Source organism: Diabrotica virgifera, chromosome 1, assembly GCF_917563875.1.
Source record: "Diabrotica virgifera virgifera chromosome 1, PGI_DIABVI_V3a".
Lineage (NCBI taxonomy): Eukaryota > Metazoa > Arthropoda > Insecta > Coleoptera > Chrysomelidae > Diabrotica > Diabrotica virgifera.
Window position 1 is genome coordinate 57,946,536 of NC_065443.1, and position 23,841 is coordinate 57,970,376.

General features: G+C 32.3%; 1 protein-coding gene across 1 annotated transcript in view; it reads right to left on the reverse strand.

The window, feature by feature from the left end:
* Positions 1-516: 516 nt before the first annotated feature.
* Positions 517-23,841, reverse strand: part of LOC114328769 (secernin-3) — a 50,587-nt gene continuing 27,262 nt past the window's right edge. The window contains exons 6-8 of the mRNA XM_050656439.1: positions 18,084-18,284; positions 12,484-12,621; positions 517-7,005 (exon numbers count right to left, since the gene is read on the reverse strand). Of these exons, the coding sequence (XP_050512396.1) occupies positions 6,805-7,005; positions 12,484-12,621; positions 18,084-18,284 (540 nt within the window). The 3' untranslated portion in view covers positions 517-6,804. The remainder of the gene's footprint in view (positions 7,006-12,483; positions 12,622-18,083; positions 18,285-23,841) is intronic.

The following is a 23,841-nucleotide window of genomic DNA, read 5'->3' on the forward strand; positions in this document are numbered from 1 at the left end:
CGGAGTTGGTATTGTAGATGTTTAACTGTTGTTCTTTCGGTTTTATATGTGTCTATTTGATCAAAACACTGCCCTGCGGCACTCCGGTTTTTATGAGGTGGTAGACAGACTTAGTGGAAATCGTAAAGAAAACAAAAAAAGCTGTAATTACAATTTATTACGGAATGTATATTACCTGCCTTATCATATACATACGAAGCAAAAGCTAAGATTTCAGCTAATCGATTACAACAAAAGTAAAATAACACAGTATTTATCACTACATGATAGAACGGAGCAAAATTTTAACAGCATATTTATAATGTAGGTACCTATAAACCAGTAGTACTCTTAATTAAAAGATTAAAAATGGTAATTTTTATTATAGTTTCTAAAAACACAGTAAAATATTAGGAGTTAAAGAAGATGATTTCTTAAATTGTGTCTCATACGTTGTTTGGACTGGGGCAATTTTCAGTGGTATATTTATAAATACAAAAATGGGGATATTAAATACTCCTCCTGTGTCCCCACTACTCTTTTTCTAACTTTCGCCCTCTCTCCAATTACCCCTCTCGTTCTTTTCCTTTGTGTCTGACAGCTTCTCTTTTTAGACTTTTTCCTCCCAAGGGCCCCGTCTTTCTTAATTTATTACGTTATGTGTAGCTTACAGTAATTACTGTTACAATCTATTTAATTTCCTTTAAATTTTGCGAAGGTTTCATCGTAACTCTTCTAAAAAAGGCGTCAGTCTAGAAGTTCTTCGCAGAATTCAGTCAAAATACTTTGATTGTAAACTAAATTATGATTAAACGTGAGTGTATCACCAAAGAATATAGACGTTAAGTAGAAGAGTACTGCCCTGTAACGTTTCAGCATAGGATTTTGTGTTCATATTGAGTAGGTGCATGTGACCTGACAACGACTACGGAGCTTGCGCGATCTCCCCACCGCGGCCGCAACATCCCTCAACAAGCCTATTTCTAAAATATGGAAGAGTGGAGCAACTTTCTTTAGATACTTGATACTTATTTTCTTACCTAAATACTTATTTTCTTATCAAATGCCATGTGGTCGTGTGCGTACAATACTTGCCTTTTAAATTTTTGTATTTTATAAAATTAGAGATTAAAAACTACTGATGGCAACTAATTCTTTTGTAAAAAATAAAATATTATTTTTACTTTTAATAACTGAATTTTTTAGAACTGAACTATACAGGGTGGCCCGGAAAATAGTGCGTTCCTTAAAGGTATATGTAGAAGGCACCATGTAGAACAAAAAACTCTTATAACACTTTTTTCTAAATGCAACCGTTTGACCAAAAAATTAAAATACATTTTGGTATGCAAATTTAAATCTGACAACTATGTGAAGTACGCAAATTTAAGCATAGACAGTTCCATGTAAATAGATAGAAGACAGATAGTTTTAAAGAATCCTTTTAGTGTCAATGCCGAAAATGTTTTCGAATCGTGAGTGTATTACCTATTATGTTATTATGTTGATTATTTATGGCAGATCACTGAATGGAGAGACATACTATAATTATTTCTTTAAAAATGTTTTGCCGGTATTTCTCGTCGTATGAATGGTGTTTGTGAAAGTGGGATACTTTGAACATCTATTCGGTATAATAATTATTTTCAAGTAAGTACAACTTAATTATTCAAGTTCCACTGTAAACTATGTCATTCAGTTAAAGCCCTCAGCATTCAACACATTTAAAGCTTACTAAATACATAATACTTGTTCAGTTAAAAGATTTGTTTTTATGTTAAAAGATGTGTAATTCGTTTAAAATTATGCAATAGGTATTTCAATACATTTCAAAAAAATAATTTTAGTAAACAAATAGTAAATACATAAATACTATTAGGTTAGATTATTTTAAATACTGTAAATCACAATCGCAAATGAGTTCTTATTATCTGTTATTATTCCGTAGTGCGTATGATGTTGCCGGTTTATTAAAATTTCTAAACATTAAAATACAGGTATATGGAAAACAATGTTATCTTTTTTTGGAAACGGTTAACTTTAGAAAAAAATGGTATAAGACTTTTTTGTTCTAAATTGTGTATTCTCTCCATACCTTAAAGGAACGCACTATTTTCCGGGACACCCTGTATAAACAATATTGTGATTCAATTTTTCAACTTAAATGTGTATAAATAATAATAAACGGTATAAATAATAATACAATTAAAACTAAAGGTTCCAAACCAAGGCCATAAAACAAACCAAAAGAACTCTTCTCTTATAAAATATTATTAACATTAATTAAACATCAGTCACTGGGACAGAAGTTCTAAAAAAATTCTAAGGTGTTTCGATGAAAAACCAATTCCCGATCTCGTTATTATGGTAGAAATGCTTTTTAGCACATACACTAAAGAATTGTCTTTTACAATTTGATAATTCGAAATAATAAAGTGTTATTTTGGATTTTCAAATTTTAAAAATCAATGAAGATAAACACTTACTAAAATTAAAACTGCGAGCACTGCGGTGCAGTTTCTGACTGTAGAGACGATGAGAACAAATATTAATTAAATTAGTTCTTGCTAATTGAAACCTGCACTTATTAGATCGGACGTCGATGTAAATAATATAATTAAACTCTCTAAAAATGATAAATTTTTACTCTATTGATGAAATGGTTACCGTGTCGGTTTTTCGTTGTGTTGGAACAAAATCATTTTTAATTCAAAGTTATAAAATTTTATTTATATGCAATAAACAAATAAATACTTTTAATATTGAACTTTTCAAGTTTTTAAATTATAAACGTAACAATTTAATATATTAAAAATAAAGATTTTATTGTAAAAAAGAATTTTGCAAATCAATGGCATCGAAATTTTATTTGATCTGGATGCAAAGTTAAATTGCTCCGTTCGTATTCCTTTCTCACTTTCCCCCAAGCCTAATAATAGTTTACGCTGCCGCGTCGTTGGCTATTTGAGTTTATGCAGTCGTCCTCTACAAGAGTATCAACGAGTATTTTGAAGTGACAAATAAACGTGACCATTCAAACGCTTCTTCTAGGAGAGTATATATTCTTTGGTATCACTATATTCACTCAAAAAGATTCTATGAAATCGTCATATGCATTCTCTTCTTCTTGTACTTTCTGTAGAAATATTGCCTCGTATTGAAAAACTAGTTTCTTATTACCCATGCTTTAGATGAATGCCTTTTCCAATAATTTAATTTTATTTATGGATTGTACCTACTACTGGTATATAGATACATTAAGGGCCGGTTGTTCGAACGCTAATCAAAAATGATCATTATCAAATATTTAATTACTGTCACAACTGTCATTGTCAACTTTGATTGGGTTGCTGAAAACATAATTATTGATTACAATTATGAAATTAGTTAATCAATTATGTTAATAATTGTTATGTTAATTGATTAACTAATCTCATAATTATAATAAATTATGTTTTCAGCAACCCAACCAAAGTTGACATTGACAGTTGTGACAGTAATTAAATATTTGATAGTGATCATTGTTGATTAGCGTTCGAACAACCGGCCCTTAGGGTTTTTAACGAATCTTTAATGCTCCATTCTATTAAGATAGCACAGGGAAGCCTATTATCTCTTTTCCGTAGTACATATGGTATAGTACCAATAAATATTAACGCGCCGTTTTCTCCAGTTCATTTACAATCATATTTTATTACATTATATTATACAGGGTGTCCCGAAAAGATTGGTCATAAATTATACCACACATTCTCGTGTCAAAAATAGTTCGATTGAAGCTAACTTACCTTAGTACAAATGTGCTCGTAAAAAAAGTTACAGCCCTTTGAAGTTACAAAATGAAAATCGATTTTTTTTTAATATATCGAAAAGTATTAGAGATTTTTTATTAAAAATGGACATGTATCATTCATATGGCAGAAACATCTTAAAACAAAATTATAGTGAAGCTTGTCCACCCCATAAAAATTTTATGGGGGTTATGTTCCCTTAAACCCCCCCAAAATTTTGTGTACGTTCCAATTAATTCATTATTGTGGTACCATTAGTTAAACACAACGTTTCTAAAACTTTTTTGCCTCTTAGTATTTTTTCGATAAACCAGTTTTTATGGAGCTGCGGCTTCTTTTTTAATATATTTACATAAACATTTTATGGGGGTTTTTGTTCCTATAAACCCCCTAAATGTCTGTGTACGTTCCAATTAAACTATTATTGTGATACCATTAGTTAAACACAGTGTTTTTAAAACTTTTTGCTTCTTAGTCTTTTTTTGACAAGTCACCTATTATCGAGATGTGGCTTCTTTTTCAAAATATACTTAAAAATGTAAATTATAAATAAATTTTTAGATTATTAACAGGTCTCTATAATCGTACTTAACCATATACAAATATGTGGTGAATTCGACAAATATTCAAAATATGTCGATAAACACTGGCTTATCGAAAAAGTACTAAGAGGCAAAAAAAGTTTTAAAAACATTGTGTTTAATTAATGGTGCTACAATAATAATTTAATTGGAACGTACACACAAGTTTGGGGGGGTTTAAAGGAACAAAACCCCCATAAAATTTTTATGGGGTGCACAAATTTCACTTTAATGTTTTTTTAAGATGTTGTTGCCATAAGAATGCCACATGTCCATTTTCAATAAAAAATCTCTAAGTTCGATATATGGAAAAAAAGAATGTGTGTGTACTTTGTACGCACGTAAGAAGATATTCTTCTATTATATAATAGGTAATTTAAACGAAGTAAATATACTTAAAAGGTTATTTGTACTTATTTTATTTAAAAATCAAACTAACTTTCTTATCTACCACTTTCAAAAAAGAAGAATATCTTCAAAAATTATATAATAATATACTTACAATCATAAAATCTATAAAAAAAAAATAAAAAAATAATAACTTGCTTGGGGCTTGAACCCACTTCACGTCTACCGCGCCGTACGAAAGTTGACGCCATTTCAAACTGCACCAAACTCTCGTATACGTCATGTGGGAATATACACAAACTAAACGTTTACACCATAAATTTATATGAATTTAATAAAATTATTAGTTTGATTTTTGTCGAAATAAAATACAACAAAATATAGAGTAAGAAAACGATATATGAGATGAAGATTTGTAGAAAGTTTGTTCGTAATCAGATTATGTAAATTAAAGCATTGCCTACTAATAGGTAACTACATTATTTTGTTTACATTTTCGAAATAGATAGGTATTGAAACTATTAGGTATTTTCAACTGAAACATTTAGAATTACGTACCTGCGGCTTTTCAAAACTATTTAAAAAGTCACTATAATTATAAATTTCATTTTATTTCTGTCCACACATCAATAAAAACTAATATTATACAATATTTTTGTTTACCGATAACCTCCATATTGAACAATTATTGACAGATCATTTCAAAATTTCAACACCCAATCAGAGCCCGTATAACAACTAATACCATACTGTCGGTGTGCGCATGCGCGCGGATCAATCAAATTTTACCCTCAATCGATTCGCCGCTAAAGAAGAATATCTTCAAAAATCGATTTTCATTTTGTAACTTCAAAGGGCTGTAACTTTTTTGTGTGCACTATTGTATATAGGTAAGTGAGGTTCAATCAACCTATTTTTGACCCCAGAATCTGTGGTATAATTTATGACCAATCTTTTCGGGACACCCTGTATATTACAGTAAAAATACATATAGCCAGGTCACAATAAAACTTATAGTGTCACTAACAAAAAGAGATAAAATACTAAATTTAAATTCAAATGTAAACAAAAGTCTTTACTTAACACCAAAAATATTATACCCTTGTCCAATGCATTAAATATTTCCATCTAATAAGTCTTATAGAGAACATCAAACTTTTATTGTGATACTTTGACCACAGTATATTGCTAAAGAATCAGTAGGGTCACTCCACGAAAAACCTTCTGTGTTCCATTTAGTGACGGCGCATCAAAAATGTTAGTCCTTTGCGCAGATGAATGACCTACGTTTGCTGTGATTGGTCGTTATTGTCATCTGATTTTCATGAATGTTTTGAGGTTATGTTTGAATAAGTTCTCATGACTTTATTTAAACCAAATAATAATTTGTATAGTTTATTTTTACTTTACTTATTAATATTATTATGTGCTGTGAATGTTATATTATTTTTCTTAAATCAGTAAAATGGAATATTTTAAATCTTGCAACACCGCGCATTTTTCTACTGATCCTTTGCGCATTCAAAACTTTGTCTTAGGAATGAATTGCAAAATTGGAACCGTCAAAATTCGAGAGTGAATTAACTGATTCTTTAGCATTAAACTGTGCTCTGACTCACTGACACGGGTCAAAGAGTCAAAGTCATATATCAGTTTCAAACGACAACGTCAAGTGTCAAAGCCCCAAAATTTGAGGTATGATAATATCAACTGCAAATGTACTTTACAAAAGCGCCACTTTAATAGAAATAGTATGCTTCCACCTCTTACAACTTACCTCTAAAGAGTTTAGATGCCAATTAGTCCGTAAATAAAAAATGTATATAGAAAAAGTGTAGTCTTACTTTGTGGATATTAAATATATTCTAGTCGCTAATATCAAAGTCTAAAATAAATATACCAATAAAGCATCTTCGTTCAAGCTCTGCGTCTTTACAAAATGGAAAATATACAAAAATGAGCGCATTGAGACATAGAAGTAAGTTATCGCCTCACGTTATCACACCAATAGTAAGCAAACTCTATCAAGAAATGTGCTTAACCCTTATGACAGCTATATAAATCATAGTACGAAGTCAGTAAGATGAAGTTTCTAAATTCTTCTTCTAGCGGTAAAATTTTACTTCGGTTTCTACGCAATCTTTGAATAATTCGTCTAGTTCGGAAAGATCGTCGCCGACTCGTTCCATTACTTGTTCTAATTCTTCAACACATTCAGCTTCCATGCTCCTTAATAAGTCTTGAACGTCATCTTTATTGCTCTTTTCCAAGGCAGAATGGTGCAAAAGATATAACGTATGTGGTTCCTAAAACGATTACAGACATTAATCTACCTATATGTTTAATTAGCCCAGTAAATTACCGTTTTGGAGTGTAACTTTCAGGGGCAACTCCGAATTGCATGAAAAGTACCCCGCAAAAACCTTATGAAAATTAGGTCCCAGTGGATTTAGTTCATACTTTGGGAAAATACTCTTTGAAGCATCCTGATAAAAAGTTCTCATAGGCACATCTCGATCGTATGAAGGATTTTCAAGATATAGAGGCACAAACTCGGAAAATTATAAAATTTACCGGGTATTCCAATTCCCTGAGTTACTGGTTATCTGGCAACATGTAGAAGTTTGGATCAAAGAAAAGTACTAATAGTCCACGATTTTTTCCTGGCTATCCAATGGCGACCTTTACTTTGACCTTGACCTTCAACGGGCGTCACCTTCTAGAGTTTCAAAGGTTTTTGGCATTAAATTGATATAAACAGATCATGGGTTTTTGGGATCGCTAAACACGAATATGCCATCAGATTTGACCTCCGGAGCACGTGGTGGCCAAGGCCACTGCAAGGGACGTCATCTTCTAGAGTTTCGATGGTTTTCGGGATTTAATTGATGCAAAATGAATTACTGGAGGATTTTTTGAGGTCTTTAAACACGAATATGCCACCAGAACCGACTCCCGGAGCACCTGGTCAATGAAAGGGGCTCCTGGACTTTCGAGGGTCTTCGGTACTATCTTGCTGCAAACGGATTACTCATAGGTTTTTGGAGTTGCTGATCACGAATACCCCATCAGAACAGACATTGGAGTACCTGGTGCCTAAGGCACGTCATGCTTTGGAGGAGAGCTTTCGTTACTAAATTAATGTAAACTGATTACTCACAGGTTTTTCGATCCGACCCACGGAGCACCTGGTGCCTAAGGCAGGTCTTCTTCTGGAGTTTCGGCAGGTTTCGGCATTAAATTGATGCAGATGGGTATTACTCATGGGTTTTTGGGGCTGCTGAACACAAATATGCCATCAGAATAGACACCGTGGTACCTGGTGCTTACGTCATCTTCTGGGGATTCGAGAGTTTTCAGTACTAAATTGATGGAAACGGATCACTCTTGTATTTTTGGGGTTGCTGAACACGAATACGACTTAGATGAAAGACTCTGGAGTATCTAGTGACCACGATGAATAATACTTTTAAAATAGAATATAGTAAATCGATCTTAAAATAAATGAAGGAAAAATATTGTCAGATATAAATTGAGTTTATATTTATAAATAATTAAAACAATTGAATAGCACAACGTAGATAATTTAATAAAAATCTACAAATAGCAAAAAAACTTTTCACCAATTTGTACAATTTCTTTGAAGAGCAACTCAGAAACCCTCTGAGTTCTCGGTGTGTACCAATCCATTTGCATCAATTTAGTACCGAAAACTCTCGAAACTCCAGAAGATAACGTGCATTAGGCGATACGTGCTCCGGTGTCTGTTCTGATGGCGTATTCGTGTTCAGCAAATCCAAAAAGACATGAGTAATCCATTCGTATCAATTTAATGCTGAAAGCTCTTGAGAAGATGAATAACCTTAGGCACCAGGTGCTCCGTGGGTCGGATCTGATGGGGTATTAGCGTTCAGCCATTCCAAAAAGCCATGAGTAATCTGTTTTTATCAATTTAATGCCGAAAACCCTCGAAACTCCAGAATATGACATGCCCTAGGCACAATGTGATTCGTGGATCGGATCTGATAGTGTATGCATGTTCAGAAACCCCAAAAACCTAAGAGTAATCCATTTGATTCCTCAGAAACTCCAGAAGATAACCTGTCTTAGGCACCAGGTGCTCCTGTGTCTGTGCTGATCACGTATTCGTGTTCAGCAACCCCAAAAACCTATAACTAATCCGTTTGCATTAATGTAGTACCGAAGACCCTCGAAACTCCAGGAGTCCCTTTCATTGACCTTGGAAATCAGGTGTTCCGGGAGTCGGTTCTGGTGGCATATTCGTGTTAAGCGACCTCAAAAAACCCTCCAGTAATTCATTTGCATCAATTAAATGCCGAAAACCATCAAAACTCACTCTAGAAGATGACGTCCCTTGCAGTGGCCGTAGCCAACACGTGCTCCGGAGGTCTATTCTGATGGCATATTCGTGTTTTGCGATCCCAAAAATCCATGAGTAATCTGTGTATATCAATTTAATGCCGAAAACCTTTGAAACTCTAGAAGGTGACGCCCGTTGAAGATCAAGGTCAAAGTAAAGGTCGCCACTGGATAGCCAGGAAAAAATCCTAGACTACTAGTACTTTTCCTTGACCCAAACTTCTACATTTTGCCAGATAACCAATAACTCAGGGAATTGGAATACCCAGTAAATCTTATAATTTTCCGAGTTTGTGTCTCTATATCTTGACAATCCTCCATACGATCGAGTTGTGCCCATGAGAACTTTTTATCACAATGCTTCAAAGAGTATTTTCCCAAAGTATGAACTAAATCCACTGGGAAATAATTTCCATAAGGTTTGTGCGGGGTACTTTGGATTTAGGTTCTACTTATCCTCCACTTCAAAGTTGAATTTGTGCCGTTGTTTGCTTTTACTTGGGGAGTGACAGTCACCCCTTCTCGGGGGTGAAAAAACGTGTGTTTAAAATAAGTCCGGAAATGGATAAACTGGCCAATTCTAAGCAAATTTCATTCTATAAAGTTTTTTATTTAAGTAAATGCTGTTATAATACTGAGCTAAAAAACACGTTTTCAGACGGTTTTTCGCAAATAACTGAAAAAGTAAATATTTTATCGAAAAGAATTATTTTAGCAAAAATGTAAATTAGGTAAAAGCAAAGTTGTAGCTCATGAAAAATACGTTCTTATTCGTCTAATTCCAAATCGAATATTTCTACGTTAAATCACCGAAAAATTAGACAATTTTCGAGAAACACTTAGTGTTTAAAAAAGCTTTATTTTTATTCTTTATAAAAGTTTCTAGCATCAAAAATAAACGAGTTACGCTGAAAAAAAAAGTTGGCACTTTTTTGGTAAAAAAAAAAGAATGTGTGTGTACTTTGTACGCACGTAAGAAGTTATACTTTTATATTTATGATTTCAACAAAATCAATATATCTACTTTAAACAGTCTTTTGTATTGTATTTAAATATTAAATTAATTTTAAAAAATTTAAAAATTCTTTTTTTAAAAGAACTAAAAGAATACCAAAAAGAAGAATATGCATTGTCCGGGATTCGAACGTGGGACCATTCGATCTCTAGGCGAATGCTCTATCGACGAGCTATGGAGGTTATCCTTACGTACGATTATTTCTCGGTCATAATAAGGACAATCGCGGTGACAAATAGATAATTGAATAAACATTTTCAATAATATTTATTACCTTACTCCCAAATACACAAAAATTATAATAAATATATTTACTAAAACACTAATATATTCTTTTCACGCACACCTTAGTTGCGCTACATAATTTAAAAGATTTGGCGACTAACACTATACTGTCGTTGTGCGCATGCGCCGGGAATGTTAAAATTTCACCCTCAATCGCGGCTAAAGAAGTATAACTTCAAAAATCGTAAAAATCTCCCTCTATTTAGCACCCCAAATAAAATTAATCGTTACCTCTTTACCATTTACTTTAAATGTATGTGTATTATTTATATTATGATCTGTAAGTTTGACTAGTTTGAAGTGCTTATTTTTGAAAAAATTTGGTTCTACAGTAAAAAAAAATTTGGAAAATTTTCCTTTTTTTCAAAACAACTTAAAATTATTAAAAGTATTAGCAATTCGCGGTGTGCAAGTACTTGGAAGGGACACTCGAAACGATCGTGCGCGAATAGCGGAGAAATATTGCAACTTTCTTAAATAATTCATATTGTCAATTGAAATTGTCAAATTGACGTACATTTCATACTTTTGTCATTTAAGAAGAAAAATTATATATTGCTCCACAGTATTGATATGATATGCAATTATTATATAAAGGTAAATTAATTTAATTATATTTTGCTTGCAGTACTGCATTTTAATAACTAATTTTATTTACTTCATACAATTGTTTACGTTTAAATAACATAACCTAAATCTTATTTTTTCTTCTTATTATTTTTTTTGGACTATGGCCTTGACAATTATCCAGTAACCAGGACCATATGATTGGCCAATATAATCAAAAGTGCGAATAAAAGTGCAGAGCGAAGAAACCAGGTGTCGCTTTTCCGAACTTGCACGGTCCCAATACGAAAAATCTCATAAATAAATGTAGGTTTTGCTGTTATAAATATGCTAGTTTCATTTTGCTTTTCTGTAAGACAAAAATTGGTTGAGATATGGCTCTTCAAAGTTTGCATACATTCGTGATTAGCGACTCGTTCAAGCTCTCTCAACTATAACCCTTTCAAAAATAAGCACTTTAAACCGGTGAGATTTACAGATCATATAAAAAATAGATGAGTAAAGTGAATTGTTTGTAAAGCGGTAACGGTAATTTCATTTGGGGTGCTAAACACAGGGAGATTTTCACGATTTTTTTTTACCAAAATAAAGGGGCCAACTTTATTTGAGTATAACTCGCTTATTTTTAATGCTAGAAACTTTTATCAACAACTAAAATAAAGCTATTTTTAAACACTTTAAAAAAGTGTAAATGGGGTTTTCCCGAAAAGTGCTTCATTTTTTGGTTATTTCATGTTGAAATATTCGATTCGGAGTTTGACGAATAAAAACGTATTTTTCATGAGCTACAACAATACAACAACTCTTTTCGTTTTTTTCTAAGCTACATTTTTGCTAAAATTATTTTTTTCGATAAAATATTTACTTTTTGAGTTACATATTTGCGAAAAATAGCCCGAAAACGTGGTTTTTTGCCGAAAAATAAACATTTTCAAGCGCACATAACTCAGAAAAGTATTTACTTAAAAAAACCCTATAGAAGGAAAGTTGCTTAGAATTAGTCAATTAATCCATTTCCGGACTTATTTTAAACGCGCGTTTTTCATCCCCTAGAAAGAGTGACTGTCACCCCCCCCAAGTAAAAGCAACTAACGGCACAAGTTCAACTTTGAAGTGGGGGTTAAGTAGAACCTAAAGCGAAATTTTCCTGCAATTCTGAGTTGACCCCGAAAATTACACGGTATCGCCGTGGGCTAAATGGGAAGAATCCACAATATGTGAAATATTTAAAACATTAAAGTAGTAGCTAATATAGCAAAAGAAAATATTTTCAGAACCATATCAAGAATTCCAATTTATTCAAGAAACTAGTTAAGTGTTATTATAATATAGGTGACGGTGTGGGATATGAGGGATACATCAGGATTTGATGGAATAAACAGCTATGACCTGCTTCTTCCTAGGGAGTGGGCTGTAGGAAATAAATAGTAGCTAGCGTAGGGCGGGGTTGCCAGGCCCTCAAGTAATCTGTCCTCTGGGACTGTAGAAGATTAATATCTGCTACCCAAAATTAACACAAAAAAATTAATGTACATACCTCTGGCGAGGAACACTTAGTGTGTTTTGAGACTACTGCCCCTTTAGTAAATACAAAAGACTTGAACACTGATTTGGATGGGTCTGGTGTTGCTGTAAACCAGTGAACATTCGGTTGGCTACTGGATAACGAAGAAACCTACAAACGGGAATAAAAAATTAGGCAAAAATGGCAATTTATTGTGGCAATCGACACAATATTTTTTAAGCGGTTGTCAAATTATGGAACGACAAATTTGAATAAATTTTTCTATTTGCAAGATGTTTAATATTGTTTCATTCTCGCAGTAAAGGCATGTTTTCGCGGGTCAAGTTTACTTAACAGATACATATAAATTGATTCAAAACTGTAATGGTGACCTTTCTATTAATAGAGTTGATCCAGTCAAACAACTGCATTATTGATAACGACTTTGTTGTGACTGTTACTGAAGTACTGAAGTTTTTATAGTGTTTTGATAAATGTGGAAGGCGAAAATAGTCAACGAAAACAAGTACACTAAACAAAAGTAAACAAAAGTAGTCGGTAACAATTTTGGGAACATGAAAACATTTTTATATACAACGTGTATTGTGGACTCCGTGAAAGGAATGAAAATATGTTGTTACTAGGTATATGTAGTGATTTGACTAAGTGTCCAGAAGAAGTGTTCACAGAATTCACAGAATTGAGGCCAGAGGAAGAAAACGCATTCAGCTTGAAGGTGACATGAAGTACACTTAGTGATGTTAGAAGCGAATATTATCAAGAGAATATTCTCGAAAACGATTCTCGAAAAAAATTCTCTCGAGAATATTCTCGGCAAAAATTCTCTATATTTTCAAAAGCCGAAACAAAAATAAAAACTAGATACGGGTCAAATTATTATAATTTAAAAAATATGTAGGTATATTGTTTTTTGCCAATCCCATGAACCGCTAGCAAGGTTGAGTACAGTGTCAATATTTATTGTTTTGGTGCAACATTAACGTGCAAATATTTAGAATGGTGTTCATTTAAGCAGAGAAGAACAAGTTGAGGAAACTGAGTTTGTAGATAATTTAGCAACTTTAAAATATGGTCATGAGTCGGCTGAAATAATGACAGATTTGGCACTTTATCGGTATAAGGAGGGATTTTTTGGAAAACCATACGTTGTAAAATCAATTGAAAAACTAGACTTAATCATATGGTGAAAAGGTACATGTTTCGGAACAAAATTAACTAAAATAGTAGTTGATATATTAAGCATGCCTTCATCCAGTGCAGCGACTGAAAGAAGTTTCAGTACTTAGGGTTTTTGTATCTACTCCTCTTAAAGAAACCGGTTCACTGCTGAACGGGCTCGTAAGTTAACTTTTATTGATAACAATTTAAAATTGTTAGACGTAGACTAATCCATGACTGAGCTGGCCACTCGTGAAAAACAAAATCGCACAATTCATCAGTACATTGAAATACAGATTGTAGATGACTAGGATGAGCTAATGATAGAAATAGATTCTGAATCTGAGGTCTCATCTTTTATCATACCACATTGATTATTTGCTGTTAAGAAGAAAATTTCAATTTTTTATCAAAAAAATTTTGTGATTTCTGTTGATTTTGTATTTTTTATATGCAAAGAACACTGTTGTTTCTTCTCATAATTTTGTCTAGCCTATTTTGGATGACCTCCACGAAATTGTTCTTGAAAAATCAGTGATGTTTACTTAAAAAAAAAATGATAAAACAGAGTACACGTGATTATACTCGCGCATAAAGGATATCAAAAACTACACTATATTTGATAAATATGCTGCTCTTTTTGGGGGCAGAAACAGATAATTAATAAAAAGAAAATAATCGTTTCGTTTTGATTCAATTCGAGTCTCTTGTCATCCTCCGACATCTGATGTTTCGGAATCTATTCCTTGTCAAAGATGCTTTAAAAGAAGACTGAATTGAACCATAACGAAACGAAGAGGAAGTAACCCGAGTATGGTTAGACTGTCCTCTAACGGGGAATGATGAAACGAGTGAAAAATAATTTCGACCACGTCCAAGTAATCTGTTAACCGAGATACACTAGTACCAAGCGGCGCCGCTAGGAGAACACTCCAATAATGCGTCGCAGATTACTTAATCGTTTCGTTTTGATTCAATTCGAGTCTCTTGTCTTCCTCTGACATCTGATGTTTCGGAATCTATTCCTTGTCAAAGAGGCTTTACAAGAAGACTGAATTGAACCATAACGAAACGAAGAGGAAGTGCAAATATTAAAATATTTGCACCGGAGTATGGTTAGACTGTCCTCTAACGGGGAATGATGAAATGAGTAAAAAATAATAAACTATAGAGATAATTAATAAACTAAAAAGGGATAGTTCCCTGGGCTGGCTGTATACTATACAGGGTGAGTCACCACTAACGGGACGGAAGATTACAGCGAAACGGTAAAAGATTTGAAAAAAATTTAAATTGAATAGTTTGTAAGTTGATAAAAGCTACATTTTAAAATTATTTTGAAATATACAGGGTGTCCCAATAAATGACGGCGTATCAAAGTTATATTTTTTCTTATGGAACACCCTGTATTTTATTGCATTTTTTAATTTTCCGCAAAAAATAAGGTATAGTTTCATAAGGCTTCCCTATACCTATGTACAGAGTGTTCTGAGTTATGTTGACTTTTCTTAAAATGTAAAGTTTTAAAAGAAGGCTTATTCTCAAGTTATTGAAGAAATTATAAAAACATTAGTTTTACATCTAAATAGTTGGATATTGGTTGACTGTATTCCATGATTAATTATTACACATTTGTCTACAGGGTGTTCAAAATTTATAGTTTCATTAGTGGGGTATTCATTGTGTCATATGATGCGTATTTTAAATGGAACACCATGTATATTAATAAATAATTATACTTAACAAATTTACCTCTTTCGAATGGTATATGGATGTCCTATAACTAGGTCTCATAGTTTTTGCGTAATTTACAATTATTTAAATTCTTACTCTGTAAATCGATTTTAAAACAAAAGATGAAGTTAATTAATGTCATTGTATGACATTGTCATTTTATGACAATACGGTCTGGTAATTATCTTATAATTAATGCATTCCATGGTTGATTATTACACATTTATTTACAGGGTGTTCAAAATTTACAGTTTCATTATTAGATTATTCAATGTAGCATAATATGATGGGTATTTTATTAGAACACCATGTATATTAATCCAAGATTGTACTAAACACAGGTTCCTGGGTTAGGAAGTGCAGCATTTACAATATTTTTAATATAACCTTATTTAAAAAAATTCATCTTGATCAATTCAGGTGGCCAAATATATGGACCTAATCTATCTATCCATTTATTTCTAAATTTTATATTGAGTTGTTCTTAACATCACGTCAAAAATAAGCAGGAGCTCCGTCCAATTGGAGCCACATGTTTGTTCGCAAGCTAAGTGGAAGGTTTTAAGGATTCAAAAAACTTGTTTTGAGAAATTTAAAAAAGTTGCTCCATTCAGATTTTCGTCAAAAAATATGGGTCGATAACGTACTGGCTCAGAATACTGCCTCAAACATTAACACTTCATCGGTGTTGGCGATCAACAGTAAAATGTTTGTTTACTGTATCATAATAAAATGAAAGCTATGTCTATTAACTAGACGATTATTATTAAAAGTAGGTAGATTCGTCTGTACACAATACATTCTTAAAAAAAAATCAGGAACTTCTCCAAATTCTAAAGTCTATAAACGAAAAGTTAAACGTTCCTGTTCTGTCTAATGCTGGTGTAGTTGAGTTTTACACGGATGATAGTGGTTTTTCTTATGTTTTCTACATACACTTGTTAGACTGATCTCCAATTGACTTGACATTTTTCACGTAGGTACTAGTATTTGGGTTTTCCGTAACAGAAAGCAGGACATCAAGTTCGTTGGCGTCATCAAAAATAAATGGTTTATTTTTATTTAACTTTTCCTACCTATGCAACATTACCAGCAGCACGGAATCAATCGAGAAATTTCTTACAAACGTCCTTTTTTGGATGTCCTCTATCAGGATACTTTTAAGCGTAAACTTTAGAAGCTAAGAGAAAATTTTAAAAATATTCCCCAATGCATGTCTACTCTTTCATAGATAGTGTGATTATTCATTTTTAGGAACAATTAAATTTGAATGTAATTGGCTCTTCCAAAGCCATTTTTAAGTAAAAAAAATTGAATATCATACACGGATGTTTATAGTTTTGATAATTACCAGACCGTACTGTCATAAACTGACAATGTCATACAATGACATTAATCTTTTGTTTTAAAATCGATTTACAGATTAAGAATTTAAATAATTGTAAATTACGCAAAAACTATGACACCTAGGTATAGGACATTCATATACCATTCGAAAGAGGTAAATTTGGTTAGTAAAATTATTTATTAATATACATGGTGTTCCATTTAAAATAAGCATCATATGACACATTGAATACTCCAATAATAAAACTGTAAATTTTGAACACCCTGTAGACAAATGTATAATAATTAACCATGGAATACATTCAACCAATATCCAACTATTTAGGTGTAAAACTAATGTTTTTATAATTTCTTAAATAACTTGAGAATAAGCCTTATTTTAAAACTTTACATTTTAAGAAAAGTCAACATAACTCAGAACACTCTGTACATAGGTATAGGGAAGCCTTATGAAACTATACCTTATTTTTTGCGGACAATTAAAAAATGCGATAAAATACAGGGTATTCCATAAGAAAAAATATAACTTTGATACGCCGCCATTTATTGGGACACCCTGTATATTTCAAAATAATTTTAAAATGTAGCTTTTATCAACTTACAAACTAATCAATTTAAATTTTTTTCAAACCTTTTACCGTTTAGCTGTAATCTTCCGTCCCGTTAGTGGTGACTCACCCTGTATAGTTAAAAAACTTAACACCGAAGTAAAACAACTTTTATGCAATAGGTGTAATATAAAAAATCCTAAAAAATCCCAATGAATTGTACAAAATGTGTTCAGAACGTTTTTGGACCTATCAGTCCATCATCAGTGCACCTAAAATAGAATAAGTACATAATCCCACTATTAAAATTGAAAAGATGGTTGAAATTTTGAATGTTAAAAAATTGTGGTTATGATTACTTACTCAAATACTTGCTAACTAGCCCCAGACCAAACAATGGTTGTAATTATAATTCAATCTACATTTTAGTGTGTTGAAATTAAGAAGGCTTGACGCAGATGTTAGAAGATACCTCTAGGAACATGGTGAAACCCTAAACGAAAACTTTAACAACCATCTTGGGCCACAAATGTCTGCCAAGTGTCAAAAGTTCATAAGGAAACGATTGAAGTGACAGTGACGGTAAAGGACTAATGAGTCGATTTTTAAAAAATTATAACAAAATGGTTATGATCAAAATAATGATATGATAAAAAATTTTAATATCTAAAAAGTCAATATTTTAAATATATTGTAATTAAAAAGAAAGAGACATATTTTGTTTTATAAAAACTTTAGACTATAAAATTACACTGATCAAACTAGATAATTAATAAGCTAAATTTATAAAATAGCGAATAATTAAATAATTTTTTTTTTACAAACCTGGCTTCCTTGGGTTACGCTTCCTGCACTGTCCACTGTCATGCAGATTCCCGATTCCTTATCCCGTAATAGTTTAAACATATCAGTTTCCTTGAAATTGTTAGAAGCTGTCATACTACTCAAAAGTTTCTCCCCTGCTAGATATCTACTGCCATAAGGTTTACTCTCGCCACAGAATATTTCTCGAAAATTAAATTCTCCCTATAACATAGTGTTTCATTAGTATAGTCTGTTTCGCAGTTTTTGGCAAGATTGCCATGAGGTTTACTACTATACATTCATATGGAATCTTTTTTCGAAAATATACGTGTCTACTGATGTGGAAGAGGATATGTGTCTACTGATGAAGGGCAAAAAAGCCCCGAAACCGGTATAGACTCTTCCTACACTTTCTGGTTGAACTAGAATATAATGCTGCATTTTGGGGTTGCAACGAAATTGAATATGTTTATACATTTTTAATGTTTAATTTATTTACTCTTTTTGGAGTACGTAGAAAACCTTCTCGTTGGTGCTTTACCACGCTGAGCAGATGGGACGTGAATTACAAGTTTTAAAATTTCCTCATCTTCTGATCATCTTGGCACCCGCATGGCTTATAATTTTTAAAAGCCTCGTAGGTTGTTACCAGAGAAGTTTACCACTGTTTTCAATGTGGTGGTATGTAGAACGATATTTTTTTTTGTTTTAATGGCATGGACTTTATGTCAATCAGCCAGTCACAACATGACTACTATATCAAAAAGATTAAATATTTAAAGACCGTAAGTCCATAAAATATTAATAACGAAGAAAAATTAGTTCAATAGCTGTTGAGAGGTAATTTATGTACTGAAATAAAGAGATGGTACTAAGCTAAGGTAAGCTAATTATAGCCTCCTTTCAACATCATAGGTGTGTTCAAAAACGATCTGCAAAAATTTAATAACAATAACAATAAGATAAGAATAATAAAATAAGAATAATAATAAACAAGACGGTGAGATCCTCAAAGTTCCATAGCAAGTTTTTTTTGTTTTTATCTTCCGCGGCTCCCTACTCAATCCGAAAGCCGCCTTGCTATGGACTGTCCAAGTTGCTCACCATATTTTCTCTATATACATACATACACATATAGATTCGGCACTTTTTTAACTACCCTATGGGTTATTCAGTGTGTGGAATAAAGATAATATTTAATTGTGTGAATACAAGTGAGATGCAGTCACGATCTCGAATGAGTGGGTTTGATCTGGAAACAGTGTTGCAACATTTCTGTTACATCTTTCCTTCTAAAATATTAGTGAGATACATAAGAGTAAAATAATATTTAATTTCACTAGAGTTCATTGTAAAATTAAAATTAATATTGTCACAAAAAAAACTTAAATAAAGTAGCAATGTAATAGTTATTTTCTAAGCGATTCTATTAATTACTTAATTAGTTAACAAAGAACATTGACTTAAGGAATTGATGCGTGGCAACTAAGCGTTATTCCCCTCAATTCGTAGCAAAATAAGCCACGCCCGCCTGCCAAAATTAAACTTCAGTTCAGTCCGATATCCTCTGCCGGTGCGATATGTGACTTAAGGGTCTGCATCGCGCCAACAAGGGAACTGAATGAAACTAACTACTTGCACGATTGCAGCTTTCTATGCATATCTACGCGGTATTTACGAATGGATTCTTATTTTTATAAGTTTATGGATACGTATTTAAAACATATTTCACCTAAAACATTGTTCTATTTCTTCTATTGTTCTATCTAATAAAAAGCTTCTATTTTTTGTGGCATTTACTTATGTAATTTATTATTCTAAATGGGAAATAAGCCACAATTTAACTTAAAAAACTCCTACTTCGAATGTCGTTGTCAAAATACAAAATCTTATCTAATAAATTGAACAAAAATGTTGTAGGTATCCTTCGCTTGATTTCTTCCGTCATGACGTTTTCTTTGGCGATCAGGGTGCCTAAGTATGTGAATTTTTCCACCGCTTTAAAGGTAGAGTTATCAACAGTGAATTGGTGACCGATGTTTCGGCTCTATTGTTGGGTGTTGATGCCATCATCGAAGCGCGACGTTTCGAATTGCGGGAATAATCTGATTTTGCAATAATTCTAGGTACTTACGTCCATTCAGATTTCCCATAATAAAAAATGGACCAATTATATGATCGCTATAAAGTCCAGTCCACACATTTAATTTTTTTGGGTATTGTGTTCGCACAGCAATACTCAATCGTTTATTTTTCCTAGACCAATAGCGGACGACAGATGGATTATGACGTCTGTGGATGGTGAATGAAGATTAATCGGTAAACACAATATTTTTTAAAAAGTTATTGTCGACATTCGACTTCTCAATCATAGCTTGACAAAATTGCATACGTTTAAAATGATCGTCTGGGAAAAGTTCTTGTGTGGTTTGCACTTTATAGCACTTGTATCCATTTCGCTTTAAAATGTTCCTCACAGTGCTCTCCTTTAGGTCAACTTCGTCGGCAATTTGTCTGCTCGAATAAGGCTTTTCTTCAGCAGCTAAGCAGACTTGCATTTCGCGAGCTTCGCGTTCGACAGAAATTACTTTCGGTCGTGGTTGATTCGCAGGACGACATTTTCTACAGTTATTTATGCAACCAAAATTTTCGCACACATCTTATGGAAAATATAATGTCACTCAAATTCAATAAAATTTATACGAATAGATTCGTTTTAAATTAACGGTCAAATCTTATCATTGCGCCAACTCCATATTTTCAATAATAAGAGCAAAAATAAAATATAAATAAATCTGAAATCAAATGGATACGTACATAAGTTAGAGAGAGAAAAAATATTTTATAATACCCAAATTGTCGGTACTCCATAAATCAGCGGATTAGTTTTACTAATCCGCTTAGGCCCAGCGGGGTTTAAAGCTCTTTTGAATAGCACCCAGAGCAATAGTGATTGTAAACTGACACTTTTACTAACTAAAAAATTTGATTTCGATGCACTTTAATTGCAATTTGCGCCGTAATTAATCATAATTAAGAGCTGGCGCAATGATAAGATTTGACCGTTAATTTAAAACGAATCTATTAGTATAAATTTTATTGAATTTGAGTGACATTATATTTTCCATAAAATGTGTGCGATGTCCTTTTTAATTATTGACCGAACTGTTTTTTTTTTTGTTGGAATTGGGCGATTTTCAAAATCACCAATAAATAAATGTATTATTGTCAGAATAGAATGTCCCACATAATACCATTTTATCATTTGGATCTTTTCTTCTCGTTTATAAAAGTTTGGCATGTTAATAATTATTTTTTAATTTTCATTTCAACCTTATGTGACAACAGCTTGTAAATGTAAACAATAGAACCTGAACTCTGAAATTCGACCTGTTGAACGCGAAAATACGAAAAATAGAAGCAAATCATAAGCCCCGCCTAGCCTTTTAGGGAAATGAGGGGAATATTGCTGTCTGTCTAGTAAAGTTGCGCTGTTGTCACTCATCAATTTGTAAAGTCAGTGTTCTGTGTTAATTAATCAAGTAATTGATGGAATCGTTTAAAAAATAACAATTACATGACTACTTCATTTAAGTTTTGTTGGGACAATATTAATTTTCATTCGACAGTAAACTGTAACGGATTTAAATATTATTTTACATTCAATATCCGACTAATATTTTAGAAGGAATGATATAGCAGAAATATAGCAACACTGTCGAATTGTCAGACTCATTACTTGACTGGAGTGGGGAGACGATCCACAACATGAGTGGATTGTGTCTCACTCGCATTCAAACAATTAAGTATTATCTTTGTTCCACACACTGAATAACCCATAGGGTAGTTAAAAAAGTGCCGAATCTGTATACACACATATACTTTTAATACTTGACACTACAAAACTATTTTGGTACTAGACAGAAACATCACCAACGCATTATACATACTCTCTTGTCCATTGGCTAAGATACTAAGGATATTAAACGGAGCTGGTATCTTAAGTCTATGTAGCTGCTGAATAAATCGATCTGTTTCATTCTTATATTTTTGGCATTCAAATTTATTGTCGGTTTGTGTATTAGTAGATTGAGAACTTACGTAGTTTGTTTTTTCGAATACTTTACAAGCATTAAGATGCTTTATTTTTTGCATAAAAACAGCGCATCGTATGAAAAAAAGATAGATATTTGTCTGTCCGACGAAACAAAAATTGAAATTCAAAAATTATTTTTAATTTGAAATAGTATGGCATACTATTTTTTTTTTCCTTAAAATAATTCAGACCACTATCCATATGCGCACTAATAGTGAATATAAAATTCTTAATTGTATGTCAAAAATTAGCAATAACTACCTCTTACAGCCCACCAAATTTCATTTGCATATCCCAACCGGATTTAGAGCAATAAATCGTCAGTTTGTAAGAAAAATTTTAATAACCCTTATATTGGAAACGAAGCATTTGCGGACATACATTTATATAGTAAAATGTCATTATTTTTATTGTCTCACTTATTTAGAAACACCCTGTATACATATAAACATTTGCATTTACCACCGTATTGCAATAAAGAATCCCTATGGGAACAATTAGATATTAACTATATGTATGTGGTTTAATATAGATAAAAGCAATGTGCTTTCATAATATTCTTCAAATTTTATCATCATACATAAAATCCAAGTTTACTGCACTTTTATCTTCACTTCTGTTTTACGTTAAAAAAGGAATACTTAATCGTACCTATAGTGCAGCAAATTCAGGTAATGCTTTTAATTTACATTATATAATCATTCTTATGGCATCAAAACTTTGCGAAATACATGAAGATGATTAATCTTGCTTACTTAAATTTTCTGAGCAAAGACAACAAGTAACTTTCAGTTACTTTACATGAACAAAACAACACCCTAAATAACCAACGCTACAAAAATAGAAGACAAGTAGACAGTTCAATACAATAACGGATACAAAAAAAATTAATACTACCTGTAGTATTATCTTTCCTTATTTTTAAGCGATTTTTGCCATTTTAAAATACATGGAAATGGTTTTCAATTATACCTACTAGACTAAGAGCCGCTATAGGTGAAATTTCTTAATCATTTTAGGCACGATGGAACCCTGTGACTTAAATAGTAGAACCTAAAAGAAAACTTTTGAACACTGTGCCGTCACTTTTCAGTGGCACATGCGTCGACAGTGGCGCATCAAACTTTCCACTTATGGACGGGATAAATAAATTAAAAGTTACCGTTCCTTACTAACAGAATTCATTATTTTTTATTTTTTTAAGTTCTATGTGATTAACACATAAGATTCAGCGTAATTTTAATCCACCACCTCCTTCCCCCTGCCCCCACCATCAAAAACTTCATTTTTCGTTTTTATTTTTTTTTTGTTGGGATGCAATAAATTTTAAAATTTCAAAAAATTCACACGTATAGCTGAGGCTTTTATCAAACATGTCTATTTTTTATAGTCCCGTAGGTAGAGTGTACATAATCTCAAAAAATAAAAAATAAAAATTCAAAAAAGCGTATAACTTTTTTTGGGGAATGGCTGCAGGTCTAATTTTGTCTTAATCTTGTGTGTTTTATGAAACACTATATTTCTAATTTTTTTCAGATTTTTCAGTAAGGCTCGCCACCTTCAAGAATCCAAAAAAACTGTTTTTTGGGGGGTTTTTGGGGATTTTCCCTATTTTATAGACTTCATAATATATCAAATCAATTTCGATTTTATAGGTTATATGTAACTTGAAGTAACCATAGA